At 43.2% G+C, this 18,588-nt stretch overlaps 1 protein-coding gene across 2 annotated transcripts in view; it reads left to right on the forward strand.

The window, feature by feature from the left end:
• Positions 1–1,079: 1,079 nt before the first annotated feature.
• Positions 1,080–18,588, forward strand: part of supt5h (SPT5 homolog, DSIF elongation factor subunit) — a 72,625-nt gene continuing 55,116 nt past the window's right edge. For both annotated transcript variants that reach the window (XM_059951011.1, XM_059951012.1), the window contains exons 1-4: positions 1,080–1,209; positions 10,622–10,722; positions 13,647–13,851; positions 15,917–15,982. In XM_059951011.1, coding sequence (XP_059806994.1) covers positions 10,642–10,722; positions 13,647–13,851; positions 15,917–15,982 — 352 coding nt within the window. In that variant the 5' untranslated portion in view covers positions 1,080–1,209; positions 10,622–10,641. The remainder of the gene's footprint in view (positions 1,210–10,621; positions 10,723–13,646; positions 13,852–15,916; positions 15,983–18,588) is intronic.

Below are 18,588 nucleotides of genomic sequence, written 5' to 3' on the forward strand. Positions count from 1 at the left end.
TGAAAGGGTAAACAGCTTCAAGTTCCTCGACATCCACATCACCGAGGATCTCATGTGGTCTGTACACACGGGCTGTGTGGTGAAAAAGGCACAACAGCGCCTCTTTCACCTCAGACAGTTGAGGAAGTTTGGTATGGGCCCCCAAATCCTAAGAACTTTCTACAGGGGCACAATTGAGAGCATCCTGACTGGCTGCATCACTGCCTGGTATGGGAAATGTACCTCCCTTAATCGCAGGACTCTGCAGAGAGTGGTGCGGACAGCCCAACGCATCTGTAGTTGTGAACTTCCCATTATTCAGGACATTTTCAAGGACAGGTGTGTAAAAAGGGCCTGTAGGATCATTGGGGACCCAAGCCATCCCAGCCACAATCTATTCCAGTTGCTACCATCTGCGAAGCTATCGCGGCATAAAAGCCAGGACCAACAGGCTCTGGGACAGCTTCTTCCACCAGGCCATCAGACTGATGAACTCATACTGACTTGAGTGTACTCTACCCAAACTATTTATTATAAATTATAATTACTGGAATTGCACATTTAGACAGAGACAAAATGTAAAGATTTTTACTCCTCATGTATGTGAAGGATTTAAGAAATAAAGTCAATTCAATTCAATTTCAATTCTCCCATGGCCTCACGGTCATTATGTGCCATTTCCTATGGCATGAGCACTCATTGCCTTTTTATGACCATGATTGTTCTTGGCAAATTTTTCTACAGAAGTGGTTTGCCATTGCCTTCTTCTGGGCAGTGTCTTTACAAGATGGGTGACCCCCAGCCATTGTCAATGCCCTTCAGAGATTGTCTGCCTGGCGTCATAACCAGGACTTGCGATACTGTATTCTCCACCTGCTTCACATGACTCAGATCGGGGGTGCTGCACCTTGCCCGAGAGGGTGACCTGCCGGCCAGCAGGGGGAAGGTGCGCCTTGCCCCCCACTGTGGTAGAGACCTATCCCCACCCTGGGGCTGGCTGTTCATTCTGAAGCTGGGGAAGCGGGAGGGCGCGGCGCGCAGTCACGCGCTCGCACGGGAGGCAGCGCGGCCGCCCCGATGCGGTGCCGCGCACGCACGGTGGCGGCGTGGCCCCTCCCCCCGCACGTACAGACGCAGCGACGCCCACGCCCACGCCCGCTGCGGTGCTGTGGTCGCGTTTACGACGGCGGGCCGGGCGGCAGCAGCGCTGGACCCACATTGGGTGTTCGGGTGAGTGAGTGACTGCTGGATCGGTAACCGATGTGGTTGACGTGGCCGGCGACCTGACCTCTGCCGACGCCTCCGTTGTGTGGTGGTAGTTGGGCGGCGGAGCAGATCCGCCGCACTGTCTCTAACTGAGTCCCAGGCTTGGGTATACCAGCTAGGCCGCACCGCTGCCCTGGGTTTACCTGAGTTCCCCTCCGGTTCGGCCCAATTTAACATTCGCAGCCGCTAGGTTTTATTCCTAAGAGGAGACTGCCCAACCCAGAAGTCTGCCCAGACGGAGTCGTTTGTGTCTGTTGCTTGGATGTGATTGTATTTTAATAGTGAGCCTTCAATTTGCTAACACGTGAGTTAGTTCCCTGAAATGGAAATCGACTCTATTACTCCCCAGAGTACAGATAGCCCCAATTGACTTAGCCTTGTGAGACACCCTCGGATGAAATGGATATGCACTGTTTCTCCCCTCCTAGAGAATCACTGCTACTTTGGTTTGTAATTACAACAATTGTTCATCCCAGTTTGGCAAATAATAAACTAGGGAAGGTAGTGCACCCGTGGCTGACAAGGGAAATTAGGGATAGTATCAAATCCAAAGAAGAAACATATAAATTAGCAAAAAAAAAGCGGCACACCTGAGGACTGGGAGAAATTCAGAGACCAGCAGAGGAGGACAAAGGGCTTAATTAGGAAAGGGAAAAAAGATTATGAGAGAAAGCTGGCAGGGAACATAAAAACTGACTGTAAAAGCTTTTATAGATATGTGAAAAGAAAAAGATTGGTCAAGCCAAATGTAGGTCCTTTACAGTCAGAAAGAGGTGAATTGATCATAGGGAACAAAAACATGGCAGACCAATTGAATAACTACTTTGATTCTGTCACTAAGGAGGACATAAATAGTTTTCCGGAAATAGTAAGGGACCGAGGGTCTAGTGAGATGGAGGAACTGGGGGAAATACATGTTAGTAGGGAAGTGGTGTTAGGTAAATTGAAGGGATTAAAGGCAGATAAATCCCTAGGGCCAGATGGTCTGCATCCCAGAGTGCTTAAGGAAGTAGCCCAAGAAATAGAGGATGCATTAGTGATAATTTTTCAAAACTCCTTAGATTCTGGATTAGTTCCTGAGAATTGAAGGGTGGCTAATGTAACCCCACTTTTTAAAAAAGGAGGGAGAGAGAAACCGGGGAATTATAGACCAGTAAGTCTGACATCGGTGGTGAGGAAAATGCTAGAGTCGGTTATCAAAGATGTAATAACAGCACATTTAGAAAGAGGTGAAATCATCGAACAGTCAGCATGGATTTGTGAAAGGAAAATCATGCCTGACAAATCTTATAGAATTTTTTGAAGATGTAACTAGTAGAGTAGATAGGGGAGAGCCGGTGGATGTGGTATATTTAGATTTTCAAAAGGCTTTTGACAAGGTCCCACACAGGAGATTAGCGTGCATACTTAAAGCATACGGTATTGGGGGTATGGTATTGATGTGATAGAGAATTGGTTGGCAGACAGGAAGCAAAGAGTGGGAGTAAATGGGACCTTTTCAGAATGGCAGGCAGTGACTAGTGGGGTACCGCAAGGTTCGGTGCTGGGACCCCAGTTGTTTACAATATATATTAATGATTTAGACGAGGGAATTAAATGCAGCATCTCCACGTTTGTGGATGACACAAAGCTGGGCGGCGGTGTTAGCTGTGAGGAGGATGCTAAGAGGATGCAGGGTGACTTGGATAGGTTAGGTGAATGGGCAAATTCATGGCAGATGCAATTTAATGTGGATAAATTTGAGGTTATCCACTTTGGTTGCAAGAACAGGAAAACAGATTATTATCTGAACGGTGGCCGATTAGGAAAAGGGGAGATGCAACGAGACCTGGGTGTCATTGTACACCAGTCATTGAAGGTGGGCATGCAGGTACAGCAGGCGGTGAAAAAGGCAAATGATATGTTGGCATTCATAGCAAAAGGATTTGAGTACAGGAACAGGGAGGTTCTACTGCAGTTGTACCAGGCCTTGGTGAGACCGCACCTAGAATATTGTGTGCAGTTTTGGTCTCCTAATCTGAGGAAAGATATTCTTGCCATGGAGGGAGTACAGAGAAGGTTCACCAGATTGATTCCTGGGATGGCAGGACTTTCATATGAGAAAGACTGGATCGACTAGGCTTATACTCACTGGAATTTAGAAGATTGAGGGGGGATCTTATTGAAACGTATAAAATTTTAAAGGGATTGGACAGGCTAGATGCAGGAAGTTTGTTTCCGATGTTGGGGAGGTCCGGAAAGAGGGGTCACAGTTTAAGGAAGCCTTTTTGGACCGAGATGAGGAAAAACTTCTTCACACAGAGAGTGGTGAATCTGTGGAATTCTCTGCCACAGGAAACAGCTGAGGCCAGTTCATTGGCTATATTTAAGAGGAAGTTAGATATGGCCCTTGTGGCTAAAGGGAACAGGGGGTATGGAGAGAAAGCAGGTACAGGGTTCTGAGTTGGATGATCAGCCATGATCATACTGAATGGCGGTGCAGGCTCGAAAGGCTGAATGGCCTACTCCTGCACCTATTTTCTATGTTTCTAATTTCCCTTCGGGAAACTTTAATTTGCATTTAGGCTGACAACCAGATCTCGTAGCCTCTTGGATGTTGATGGCAAAAGATTTCTTTTGATGATTGCTAGTCATTTGCGTTCTTATGAATTCCTTCTTTGAAATTAATTGTGTTTATTTTTTTTAAACTGTATGCTTTGATGAAGGTGGCTTGGTTGGCTTTGGAATATGAACCAGCAACTAGGTTCCATTTGGGTCATTTAAACTGTCATTGGAAGCATCATTGAAACTTGCCCTTCTCTAGTTTCTTGGAACACAGAGAGTGAGGTGTCACAATGATCAGTGTATTTTGATATTGAGGCCCTTCCTTGCTCAGTGGTGACTATGGATCTTGCGTCTCAGCCGTAAACATGACACGCAAGCCAGGGCAGCATGATATGGAGAGCAAGCTTTTGCTCATGAAGCCTCCTCCCCCCACCTCATGGAACTGTTGAGTCCAAAGGAACGGCAGAGACCGATACAGTTTGGCACCAGCAACGTCGCAAGAGTTGCCAGTCAGCAATGAACAATGTAAGACTGCGTCTGGGACTCCAGCCCCAGATTTATTCCCTTGGGGTTTGCCCCCAAAGCTTTCCCCATGAGTGGGTAGAGCCACAAGGCACTGGGGGTTTGAGATCAGGGTTTTCCTTCTCCTAGATGAGCTGCCAACCACAGCTGGCGAGCCCCATCTGCCCGAAGTGATTGGTTTTAAGGTGTCAGTAACCTGCCTTTACCCATTCTCCTGTCAGTGGAAATGGTTCCACCAGGCTTAGTAGTTAAAGCCAGGCATGAAGGCCTGGAGCTGGACTTGGTTGTCTGAGCCTATTTGCGATGCATGCCATTGGGAGCATTTAATAGGTAGTGGGAGCTTATCCCTACAACCAGCCCCAGCTAAAACAACCTTAAGGAACCTGCTTTGATGTTGGTCAATTGATAATATGTAGTGGGGGGGGGGGGGGGGAGAAGAGTAATTTCTTGCCCACCAAAATTGCAAAATCAAATGGTTTATGATGAACACTTGTGTGGGAGCCTTGTGTCTATTGTTCGGTCTTTAGGAGCCATGTATCTATTTTCTGTCTGTATTGTGTTGTGTGTTTATTTTGGAAATCTGTCATGTGGATTGGGGCGTGGTAGAAGCAAATGGACATAGTTACGTGTTCACACTTTGGCTGGATGGTGTGTTGCCTCCTGGGTGACAGGGTCTGGGATATTTTGTATCAGGTTCTCAGCATTCTTAAGTCAGAGGTGGACAGCCAGAGGTGGTGGTCCAGGTAAGTACCAATGACATGGGTAGGATGAGTGACAAGGTCTGCAAAGGGAGTTCAGGGAGTTGAGTCAAACACGAGGAAATCTGCAGATGCTGGATTTTCATGGGCAAGAAATTACTCTCCCCCCCCTCCCTTCCCCTACACATTATCAACTGACCATCATCGAGACCTGACGAAGGGTCTCCACATTATCAACTGACCATCATTGAGACCTGACGAAGGGTCTTGGCCCGAAACGTCGACAGCGCTTTCTCCCTATCGATGCTGCCTGACCTGCTGCGTTCCGCCAGCATTTTGTGTGTGTTTCAGGGAGTTAAGTGCTTAGTTAAAGGACAGGACCTCCAGGGTTGTGATCTCAGGATTGCTGCCCATGCCACGTGCTAGTGAGGCCAGAACAGGAAGATTATACAGTTTAATATGTGGCTAAGGAGTTGGTGTAGGATGGAGGGCATGAGATTTGTAGATCATTGGGCTCTCTTCCAAGGAAGGTGGGACCTGTACAGAAGGGATAGCCTGCACCTGTACCAGCAAAGATTCGGCATGTCATATAAACTTTGACAAACTTCTATAGATGTGTGGTGGAGGATAAATTAACTGGTTGCATCACCAACGCCATTGAATGGAAAATCCAACAAGAAGTTGCAGATATGGCCCACCATGAGTAAAGTCCTCCCCACCATTGAGCACATCTGCGTGAAAAGCTGTTGAAGGAAACAGCATCCATTATCAGGGACGACCAACACCCAGGTCATGCTGTCTTCTCACTGCTGCCTGATGGTTGATGGAAGAAGGTACAGGAGCCTCAGGCCTTGCACCACCAGGTTCAGCAACAGAGGTTACCCCTCACCATCAGACTCTTGAACCAGAGGGGATAACTTCTCCTAACTTCACTCCCATCACTGAAATGTTCCCATAAACTATAGACTCACCTTCAAGGACTCTTCATCCCATGTTCTTGGTATTAATATTTATTTATCTATTATTTATCTTTTCATATTTGCTCAGTTGTCTTTTGCACATTGAATGGAGGGGACAGTCATTCTTTTATTCTATTGTGTTTACTGAGAATGTCCACAAGAAAATAAATCTTGGGATTGTGTATAGTGACATAAATGTATTTTGGTAATTAGTTTACTTTGAACCTTATTGAAGCATGTAACAGCTTGCTCTTCAATTGTACTGCCTTGCTTGCGTATCGACTGAACGTAGATAGTTAGGACACAACATCGATAGTTGACCCTGACCACCGGAGAGCCTCAACCTGAAGCATTGTACATTACCATGGATAGCTTGTGCTTGCCCCATATTTGCTTCCTCTGTGTGATTTGTATTTTCAGCAAATGTTGTAGATGTGACCCCCCCCCCCCCCCCACCACCACCCCCAGATCAGGATCCTGTGAAGCCACGGGAGCAGGTGATGGATGGTCGTATGAGTAGCCAGTGCATATCACGAGTCCTGGTTATGTGACCATTGACACCAGGCAGGCAGTCTCTGATCTGACCTGCAGAGGAACTTGCAGTGGGAGGGGAAAGATTCAGGATGCCAACAACATAGGCAAGAAGGAATTTCAGCAGCTAGGGTCTAAATTAAAAAGCAGAACCAAATCTCTGGATTACTACCTGTACCATGTGCTAATCGGCATAGGGTCAAGAAGATTAGAGAGTTAAATGAGTGGCTCAAGGATTGGTGTGGGAGACATGGGTTTGAATTAATGGGAAATTGACACCAGTACTGGAGAAGGAGGGAACTGTACCAATGGGATGGACTCCATCCGAACTGTGATGGGACCTGGATCCCAGCAAAACGCATAACTAGGGCTGTGGATAGGGCTTTCATCTAAATGGGATGGGCGGGGGGGGGGGGGGTTGGTTTTGACAGTTTGCAGTAGTACTCGAAACAAGGTCAGTGAACTTGTGCCATAAATCAATTCAAAAGGGTATGATATAGTGGCCATTACAGAAATGTGGTTGCAGGGTGGAGAGGATTGGGAATTAAACATCCAAGGGTAGGTATGAAGATAAGGGAGGTGAGGTAGTGCTCTTAATTAAAGATGAGATTGGGGTGATATATAATCTAAGAAGAAGAATGTTGAATCCATCTGGGTAGATATTAGGAATAGTAAAGGGAATAAACAGAGAAATATCTGAGGCATGAAACAGCAGTTATGGTGGGGGACTTTAACTTGCACATAGATCGAGTGAATCAAGTTGGTTGAGGCAGTCATAGAATGCATCCGTGATGTCTTCCTTGAACAAGTTACTGAATCTACAGGGGAACGTACTATCTTAGAGCTGGTCCTGTGCAATGAGACAGGTAAAATTAGTGATCTTGAAGTTAGGGATCATCTTGAAAAGAGTGATCATTGATTGAATTTCTCATACAAATGGTGCAATAGTTGGATCTAAAACCAATGTATTATACCTAAACAATGGAGACTACAATGGGATGAAGGAGGATTTGGCTAGTGTAGACAGGGAACACGGGCTACATGTGGGATGATTGAGGAACAGTAGAAGACTTCAAAGAGATTTTTAACTAGTATATTCCAGTTAAAAGCAAGGACAGTAAGGGTGGGGAGAGCCAGCTTTGGATAACTAAGGAAATAAAAGGCATCTAACTAAAAGCTTATGCATACAAAGTCGCCAGGAGTAGTGGGAAACTGGAAGATTGGGAAAACTTTAAAAAGCAACAAAGAACCACTAAGAGAGCAATGAAGAAAGGGAAGATAGATTATGAAAAGAAACTGGCTCAAAATATAAAAACAGACAGTAAAAAGTTTTTATAATTATATAAAGTGGAAAAGGGTGGCTAATGTGATTGTAGGTCCTTTGGAAGACAAGAAGGGGGAATTGAGTATTGGGTAATGAGGAAATGGCAGAGGCTTTGAATGAGTATTTTGTGTTGGTCTTCGCAGTGGAAGACACATCTAACGTGCCAAAGAGAGATGTTGTGGTTGTGATGGGAGGTGAGAACCTCAATATAATAGCTATCACTAAAGAGGTAATGCTGAGCAAAAGTGAGCTTGAAGATAGGCAAGTCCCCTGGTCCTGATGGAATGCATCCCAAGGTACTGAAATGAATGGCAGAAGTTATAGTAGAGGCTTTGGTGATAATTTACCAAAATTCTCTGGACTATGGGCAGATCTTGGCGGATTAGAAGATGGCGAATGTCACGCCACTGTTCAAAAAAGGATGTAGGCAAAAGGCAGGTAAAGATAGGCTAGTTAGTTTAACATCTGTAGTTGAGAAAATGCTTGAAGCAATCATTAAAGAAATAGCAAGGTATCTGGAAAGAAATGGATTTATCAGGCAGATGCAGCATGGATTCAGCAAAGGCAGGTCCTGTTTGACAAACTTACTAGAGTTCTTTGAGCATATAACAATTGCAGTAGATAGAGGGGAACAGATAGGCGTTATTTACTTGGATTTCCAGAAGGCGTTTGATAAGCTACCACATAAAAGATTTATCCATAAGATAAGAATGCATAGAGTTGGGGGTGATGTATTAGCATGGATAGAGGATTGGTTAACTAATAGAAAGCAGAGTGTTGGTGTACTGGGTGTTACTCTGGTTGGCAAATAGTGGTGAGCAGTGTGCTGTAGGGGTCAGTGTTGGGCACAATATATATTAACGACCTGGAAGAGGGGACTGAATGTATCTAAGTTTGCTGATGACACTAAATTGAATGGAAAAGCAAATTGTGCCGAAGACATGGAGAGTCTGCAGAGAGATATAGATGGGTTAAGTGAGTGGGCAAGGATCTGACAGATGGAGTACAATGTTGGTAAATACGAGGTCATCCACTTTGGAGGAAAAAATGGAAAATCAGATTATTTGGTTAAAAAATTGCAGCATGCTGCTGTGTAGAGGAACGGGAGTGAGTGCTTGTGCATGAATCACAAAAGGTTGGTTTGCTAGAGGGATTGAATTTAAGAGCAGGGAGGTTATGCTGCAACTGTACAGGGTACTGGTGGGGCTCCACATGGAGTGCTGTGTGACGTTCTGGTCTCCTTACAACTGGCTTTGGAAGCAGTGCAGAGAAGGTTTACCAGATTGAATCCAGAGATGAGGGTGTTAGACTATGAGGAGAGATTGAGTCACCTAGGACTACTCGCTGGAATTCAGAAGAATGAGAGGAGACCTTATAAAAACATATAACATTATGAAAGGAATAGATAAGTTAGAGGTAGGAAAGTTGTTTCCACTGGTAGGTGAGACTAGTACTAGGGGACATAGCCTCAAGATTCGTAGGGGTAGATTTAGGATGGAGATGAGGAGAAACAGCTTTTCCCAGAGAGTGGTGAATCTGCGAAATTCTCTGCCCGATGAAGCAGTAGAGGCTACCTCAGTAATTATATTTAAGACAAGGTTGGATAGATTTTTGTATACTATGGGAATTGAGGGTTATGGGGAAAAGGCAGGTCAGAGTCCACGGTCAGAGCAGCCATGATCTTATTGAATGGCAGAGCAGGCTCGACGGGCCAGATGGCCAGCTCCTGCTCCTGTTTCTTACATTCTTATGAAGAGTATTGATCAGGGTCCCATGAAGTGATAGGAGCAAGGGGTGGATGGTCGTATGAGTAGCTGGTGCATATCACCACTGATGCTAGGCAGACAATCTCTGAAGAGTATTGATAATGCTGGGGTCACCCGTCTTGTAAAGACACTGTCCAGAAGAAGGCAACGGCAAACCAGTTCTGTAGAAAAATTTGCCAAGAACAATCGTGGTCATGGAAAGACCATGATTGCTCATGTCATTTGACAAAACACATAATGCTGATGATCTACCTGGAAGTGTAGAAATAATAGGAAAATGAATAAGAGATAAAAAGCATGCTGCAAGTGTGAGATGCAGAACATGTTGATGGAAATCTGATATGAAAGATAATGATGGAAATGTAGTCTAGTTCTTATCAGTTGTGTAGTAGTCACTTTGTTATCATTGTAAATGTTCTCCTTTTTTTATATATTATTTTAATTTATTCATTTTTGGGATTTGCTTTTCGTATTGTCAAAATATACAAAGAAACTTCCTCTATATTGGTTATAATTGTATTTGCTGGCATGATCTGTTCAAAGTTTATATATAGGTCGGTATGGTAGTGTAGTGGTAGCACAGGACCCTACAATACCAAGGAACAGTGTTCAATTCCCGCTGCTGCCTATAAGGAGTTTGTACATTCTCCACCATGACCGTGTGGGTTTCCTCCAGCTGCTTCGTTTTTCTCTCACAGTCCAGAGATGTACTGGTTGGTAGTTTAATTGGTTATTGTAAATTGTCCCATGATTAGGCTGGGGTTAAATGTGGAGATTGCTGGGTGGTGCACCTCGAAGGGCTGGGAGAGGCTACTGTGCACTGCATCTCAATAAAGAAAAATGTTTTAAGTATAATGTGATATTTTACTTTTGAATGCTTAAATCATGATACATTGTATGAGAGAGCCTTAAATTTATGTTATCTTAATATGTGGTTCTTTTATGCACACGTACTCAGCTGAAGTTTTGTAAATAAATATCCACGTTGAAAATCCAAGTACCCTATATCTTAAGTAAACTCTTTCATTTCAGCCTTTCACTGAGTCTACAAGATGTCAGACAGTGATGGGAGCAATTTTACTGACGATGAGAGTTCCCGCAGCAGTGAGGGGGAAGAACAAGAGGAAAATGAGGTACTTCAAATACACTCTCCCGTGTAATCTCCCCTTTCAGCATTGCTCCACTCTGCCTTCAGTGGATGATTCCCTTCCTAACTGCAGGACATGCCTTATCTGCCCTTTAACCACCTTGTTTCTTGCCATACAATCACACTTGAGGTTGTGATTGACGTGTAGTTAGCATGTCACAATGTGCTTTCTTCTATTTTGGAAAAGCCCAACGTGGGTTTGTTGGTTGGTTTGTTGAATGCTTCTGTTTAGTTGTAGCAACTCGTCCTGCTACTGCTTCAGCTTTGTTGTCTATTTAACTATCCTTCCCATTGTCACTTTGTCCTGTTTTCAGTCTTCTCCACTGTTTGAGAGAATATTTCCCATGGAAACTTACACCTTTGCAAATCAATAGAATTCAGTCATTTTTTACAATCACCTATTTCATTTTTTTTACATCTCCGTGGTGAGAAATGAATGTTGAAAATTTCAGATGATTGTTCTACAACTGTTTTCACCTTCCCCGTACTGGTGTTCTGTACTTGTTAGTTTGTCTGCAAACTCCTTTCGCTCTATGCGAATTTCTCATACTGAATCTTTTGACTACAACCCTATCACAGGATTTTCCTTTGCGTTCTCTGCACTCCCCTTCTCCCATCTTTCGCAGGTCTGATGAATAGTCATTGATATGAAATTTTAGGTACTTGAGTTGTACAGCACGGAAACAGGCTCTCCGCCCCACTCATCCATACTGTCTGGGATGCCCATCTATGTTGATTGTATTTTCCTGTCTTTGGTCCATATCCTTTTATTACTTTTCTCTCTCTTTTCCTGTCCAACTGCATTTTAAATCCTGTGATTGTACCCACCCATACCATCTCCTCTGGTCGTTTAATTGTACCTTTCCTAATATAAAATATGCAGTCAGTGGATATTCAGTGTTTATATGTGATCCTCTGCTGCTTTAGCCCTTCCACTTCATTGTTCAACGTGTTGTGCATTCTGAGATGTTCTTCTGCACGCCCTTGTTCTAACGTGGTTATTATGAGCTACCTGTCGCCTTGCTGTCAGCTTGAACCAATCTGGCCATTCTCCTCTGACCTCTCTTAAATGAGGCAATTCCACCGACAGAGCCTCATGCTCATGGTATGTTTTCTGTTTTTCACACCATTCTTTGTAAATTCCAGAGACTGTTGTGCATGAAAACCCCAGGATATCAGCAGTTTCTGAGGTACTCAAATCACCCTAACTGGCACCAGCAATCATTCCATGGTCAAAGTCACTGAAGTTGTGTACACTTACTCAGTGTCCAATGAGAAATATGAAGGCAGAGGGGAAGATGTTATTCCTGAATCGTTGAGTGTGTGCCTTCAGGCTCCTGTATCTCCTACCTGATAGTAACAATGAGAAGAGGGCAAGTCCATGGTGTTGAGGGTTCTGAACGATGATGTCACCTTTTTGAAACATAGAAAAATAGAAAACCTCCAGCACAATACAGGCCCTTTGGCCCACAATGCTGTGCTGAACTTTAGAAATTGCCTAGGGTTATCTACAGCCCTCAATTTTAAGCTCAATGTACCTATCCGAGAGTCTCCTAAAAGATCCTATTGTATTAACGTTAACGTTAGTACAACCCTATTAACGTAAAAAAAAAATGGTTCCAACACAGACCCCTATGGAACACCACTAGTCACTGGCAGCCAACAGAAATGGCTCCCTTTATTCCCACACTTTGCCTCCTGACAGTCAGCCAATCTCCTGTATTAGTTTCATGTTGTGACCACTAGTCCCCTCCCTTCCCCATTTATTTGTATGTGAGCCTTGGGTATGGGATCAGTCCAGCTGCAGCAGCCCTGTAACTCACCCGGTTCAGACTGGGGCAGAGTCTCTGAGACGTGCCGGTGGCAGCTGCCCAGTACTCGAGGCCCACGGCCCTGGCGCTTTTCCGCCCACCTGCCGATCCTGCAGTCGTCAGATGACCAACCTGATCTTGAGGGCTTTTCTCCTCCTTCATTGGCCTCGAGAGCTCCTTTTGCTGCTTCAACAGCTCCACTGGATCACATTTCCACTGGTTCGCCATCGCTCTGGATCAGAAGTGAAGGGAAACCAGGTGATAGGCATCACTTCTTCAAGGTGTCCTGGATGCTGGGGAAGCTTGAGCTCATGATGGAGCTGACTGAGTTTACAACTTTCTGCAGCTTATTTTGATCCTGTGCACTGCCCCCACCCTAGACCAGATAGTTAGAATGCTCTCCATGGTATATGTGTAGAAATTTGCAAGTGTAACTAACTTTTCTACCTGTGCTGCCACACCTGTACACCGTGGTCCCTCAGTTCCTCAATCATTCCTAAGGCCGTACCATTCAATGCATGCGTTCGTCTTTAGTACTTCTCCCAAAGTGCATCATCTCATACTTATCAGGATTAAATTTCATTTGCCATCAGTCTGCCTGTTTATGTTTGTCTGACTTGATATTGGTCTTATTGCATAAGTGAAAATAGTTTCCATGACTCCTCCTCACCTTTTTCTCTTGGATATCATTTTGCTTTTTTACAAAAAAGGTTCCAATCCACTCAGTCTTTCCAAATTATTAGATCTTCTCAACACTGATAATGTTAGAATGTTGACTGATTTCAGTCACCTTTAATTTTGGTGGAGAAAGCAAGCTGCAAGGAGTATTGTAGCGGGGGTTGTCAGAGTATCTCTGGAGACAAAAGGGCAGTCAACGTTTCAAGTCAAGACCCTGATCAGGACTCCATTTGTGAATCTTGATCCCATTAATCTATTTCAACGATTTTCTGTAATTTGGTGCAGTCTTTCGTTGATTCTGTTATGGTCACTATTCCAGGGATTTATTGAGGATGGCCACAAAAGGTGAATCTCTGGAGGTCAGGCAGTATGTTGACATATGTGCACTTTGATAATAAATTTACTTTGATCTTTAATTCAGGAGGAGGAAGAGAATGTCAGCAGGGGAGGCAGTGAGAAAGCGGAGGGAGAAGGAGAGGTAGAAGAAGAGGCTGAAGAAGTTGATGAGGAAGAGGAAGAAGAGGAGGAGGAGGAGGAAGAGGAGGAAGAAGAGTATGACGAGGAAGAAGATGATGATCGACCCAAGAAGAAACCGCGACATGGTGGATTCATCTTGGATGAAGCTGGTACTGAGATTGATTAACATTTTCCCCCTGAAGTTACATTAGTTACAAAACTAACCCCTTCTGCCTATCCTTGTCCTTCATTCTCTCCACATTCATGTGGCTATATAAAAGCCTCTTAAATGCCTTTGTTGTGTCGGCCTTCACTATTGTCCCTGGCAATTCATTCCAGGCACCCACCACTCTCTGTAAAAAGAAAACTTGCCCTGCATATCTTGTTTGAACTTGCTCCCCTTACCTCTCATATTGGACAGTTTGACTCCAAAGAACAAGGTACCAGCTATCTATCTATCACAAACTCTGGGCTCTGTTGCTCCAGAATAAACAACCCAAGTTTGTCCAACTCATCCTATAGAACACGCCCCCTAATCCATCTAGCATCTTAGTAATTCTCTTCTGTACCCTCTCCAAAGCCTCCACATTCTTTCACGACCATAACTGCACACAATACCCTAGAAAGTTCCCAACCTGGGATCCACAGACTCCTTGCTTAATGGTATTGGTCCATGGAATAAAAAAGGTTGGGAACCCCTACTCTAAATGCAGCCCAGCTAGAAATAGAGGTGCAAGAAATATTGCAGTTGCTGGAAATCTTGACTAACACACAAACTGCCGGAGGTGCGCAGGAGGTCAGGGGAGACAGTCCTGCTGGCATACAGAAGAGAAACCCTTAAAAACTGACAGACCCTCTGTTTTTCCATCTGTGAAAGCTGAAAACTTTTTAATAGGTTTGAAATGTCTCTTCCATTAAATGAGTTTTTAAAATATGAATTACATATTTATAGAAAAATCAAATATTTAAAAATCTTGGAGAAAGAATTAACTGGAAGTATTACACTTCAGTGAATTTATTTAAAAATAGGTAACTAGCCTTCTGCTTTATCTCCTAATCTGCAGCCTAAAATCCTCATGGATTCCTATCATGAGGTTCCAATTTGGTGCAGGAACTGAAGGCAGTTTGTTTCCTCCCTCTGTTCATTTCCCTTTGCTGGGAAGTCTCGGGATGTTGGGGTTCTGCAGCTGATGTCTATGCATTTTATCAACAGTGAAATGACAGATTGCCTTTCCAAATCTCAGACTCAGATTCAGTTTATTGTCATTTAGAAACTGCAAATGCAATGCAGTCAAAAAATGAGACAATGTTGTGAATGATATCACAAAAAAGCACACGACAAAACAGACCACACAAGAAAATCCACAAAACGTTTGGTAATCCCCAGTCCAGAGTCCGGAGAGGCTGCTGCATATCAATATTGCGCTACCATCTTAGCACGTTCCCCGGAAAGGAACTCCAAACCCATCAGACAAAACAAGACTACCCAGACACACCAAGTCAAGAGACCAGCACTACCACCCAACAAACCAAAAACCTACACAAAACCACAGTTATAATTAACATTTAGTTGCAACAGTGCAGACAATACCATAATTGATAAAAGACTGACAAAAATCACATAATTATAACATTTAGTTACAACAGTGCAGACAATACTATAATTGATAAAAGACTAACTGACAAAAACCACATAATTTAACATATAATTCCAACAGTGCAAAGCAATACCATAATTTGATAAAGAGCAGTCCATGGCATGGTAAAAAAAAGTCTCAAAGTCCCGATAGCCTATTATCTCATGCAGACGGTACAAGGAAGAAAAACTCTTCCTGCCATGAACCTCCAGCGCCACAACCTTACTGATACAGCCCCCTGGAAACACCCAACCACAGCCAACTCTGAGTCCGTCCGAAAACTTCGAGCCTCAAAAATCTGTCTGTTAATCAGGGAGTATGTGCACTTGATAGTGTACACACTGAGGTTTGCTGTTTAACCATCTAGATCAGGGGTTCCCAACCTGGGGTCCAGGGACCCCTTGCTTAATGGTGTTGGTCAATGGCATAGAAAAGGCTGATCTAAAGGCTGCTGATCTAATTCGGAGCCATTAGCACTTGTTAGCTTAAGAAATTGGCTGTCAAAGTAATCTTTATTTATCAAAATTAGTGTGTATACTTTAAAATTAGTCAATTAAATATCAGAAATAAATGTTATTCTGAATTCTTTTCTTTAAAGATGTGGATGATGAATATGAAGATGAAGATCAGTGGGAAGATGGTGCCGAAGATATCCTTGAGAAAGGTTTGTTCAATATTAACATTATTAATCTTGTCAGACTGAAAAATGCATTATGGTGCAATATGGCTCTTTCCACTTGTGTGTTGGGCCATGCAATGCAAGCTAAATGTTTAAAATGATGATTCCATGCATTCACCCTTCACTTGTATGTTTCCATTGGTAAAACTTGTCCCAGTTGACCGTAGCTGACTTGAGATCAAATTGTAGTTTCTAAAATTAGACCCTTGATTTAGTAATAGTGTTGCTTGAGCTCATGTGGCGTTAATAATTTCTTAGATTGTGTTAGATATTCAAGCATCAGTGTTTGCCTAAAGGCAGTTAATTATTACGTTTGCAGATCCAAATGCACATCCAGCCACTAATCATCCTGGGCTAGGTTTGCTAGGTATACTATCATAGTCAATTGTTGCTTCATGGACACTGATAAAGTTAGGATATTGACTGATTCCACTTGCCTTTAAGTTTGGTGGAGAAAACAAGCTATTTTAATTATTTTCATATAACTATATTTCTGTCTCCTTTTCTGTAAGCAGGCAGTGTTATGGCACAGTAGTGCGGCTGCCATACTGTAACAACAGTATGATCTTGGATACTGTCCATGTGGAGTTTGCTTGTCCTCACTGACTGTGTAAGCTTCGCCCGAACCTCTGGTTTTCTTCCATGTTCTAAAGAGGTGTTAGTGGATTTATTGGCTACTACTCTTATCATTTGGGATGCATCTCTATCAAAGGACAAAGGAGAGGAGGATTGCAAAGCAGTGAAGTTTTTGACAGAGGAGGTAGTAGAAACTTTTCACTTCTACAATAAGACCAATATTGTGGCGATCAGGGTCATGCGAAACCATGGGAGCAGGTGGAGGATGGTCACCTGAACAGCTGGGGCATATCATAAATCCTGGTTATGCTACCACTGACACCAGGCAGATGATCTCTGAAGAGTATTGATAATGGTTGGGTTCACCTGTTTTATAAAGACACTGCCCAGAAAAAGAAAATAACAAAATACTTATGTATTTTGCCATAGGACATGGCAGATAACAAACAAACTTTTGACATGGACTGAGAAGAGAATCATGGGAATTCTTGGGCATTTGAGAGAGATTAAGTTACAGGGAAATGAAAGAGACAATGGGACTGGAGAAATTTTCTGAGAATCAGCAAAGCCCTTATGAGCAAATTGTTTATTTGACTAGCTCTCTACCTTCCTCTGTCCTTTGCCTATCCTATACTTCCTTTTCTTTACTGTGTTATTCTCGGTACTTCATAATTTCGCATTGCCTTCAGGGGTGCATGAAAACTTCTGAGAGGTTTGGGGCTAGAATAGGGAGCATGTGAACGAGAGAATGATTCAGGTGATCACTGTTGCTAGCATGGCTTTATTTCAGATTGATCTGGGTTAAGCGAAAGTAGTAGAATGAGTAGAAATTGAAGCTTAAGATGTGATGCAGTCTACAGATAACAATTCTGATTGAGTATTAACATGGAAGGAATGATTGGGTCAATTTGGCTGTACCTGTGGCCTTTTGAATTGAATTGTTAGTTGAATATTTTGTTTGCTTTCTTTTAGTTTCTGTCCAAAGAACAACTGAACCTCAGGACAATAAAGGAAGTGTCTTAACGATACTTCTGATTTCTGAGCACCTTTTAGTACAAGCCTCCAGTATTTCTACATACAATATACCTTGCATATACTGTATAGATTAGTTGGTTGTATATAACACAAGACCCGTATTAGCCAATGCAGGGAAAATATCTTGTAGTGAGAGTAATTTTCCCCTTCAGAACTTTGTGAAATGCAAGAAAAATCCAAATTGACATTTTATGTCAATATTGTACATTCCATAAAATAAATCCCATAGAATTTGCAGAACAATAATCAGTCATTTGACTCAACTATATGTACAGGATTTGAACTTCATGCTATTTTTCTCAGACTGTGTTAAATATGCCGATGTTGGGTGCCATGGTACAGTAGAGGTTAGCATGATGCTGCAAGATGTAATAGCGTCGGAGTTCAGAGTTCAAAGTCCAATTCTGTATGCTACCTCCGTAGAATGCATGGGTTTTTTCTGGTGCTCCAAAGACATAACTGTTAGTAGGTTAATTGGTCATTGGAAATTGTCCTGTGATTAGGCTAGGGTTAAATCAGGGTTTACTGGATGGCTTGGCTCAAAAGGCTGGCAGGGCCTGATTTGCAGTTCATTACAATAAATAAATAAAGTATTGAATCTCAAACAGGAGAAAAGGAGTGGTCCTCGTGCAGAATACCCTAAAGGTTAACCACCAGGTTGGATCGGCAGCAAGGAATGCGAATGCTATGTTGGCATTCATTTCAAGAGGAATAGTGTTTAAGATAAGGAGGTGTTGATGAGGCTCTGTGGGGCACTGGTGAGACCTCATTTGGAATACTGTGTGCAGTTTTGGGCCCCCTATCTTAAAAGGGATAAACTGATGTTGGAGAGAGTTCAGAGAAGATTTAAGAGGATGATTCCTGGAATGCAGGGGCTAACATATGAGGAGCTTTTGTCGGCTCTTGGACTGTATTCATTAGAGTAGAAGAATGAGCAGGGATCTGATAGAAACATTTCGAATGTTGAAAGGGTTGGACAG

Source organism: Hypanus sabinus, chromosome 26 (genome assembly GCF_030144855.1).
Source record: "Hypanus sabinus isolate sHypSab1 chromosome 26, sHypSab1.hap1, whole genome shotgun sequence".
In the NCBI taxonomy this organism is placed as follows: Eukaryota; Metazoa; Chordata; class Chondrichthyes; order Myliobatiformes; family Dasyatidae; genus Hypanus; species Hypanus sabinus.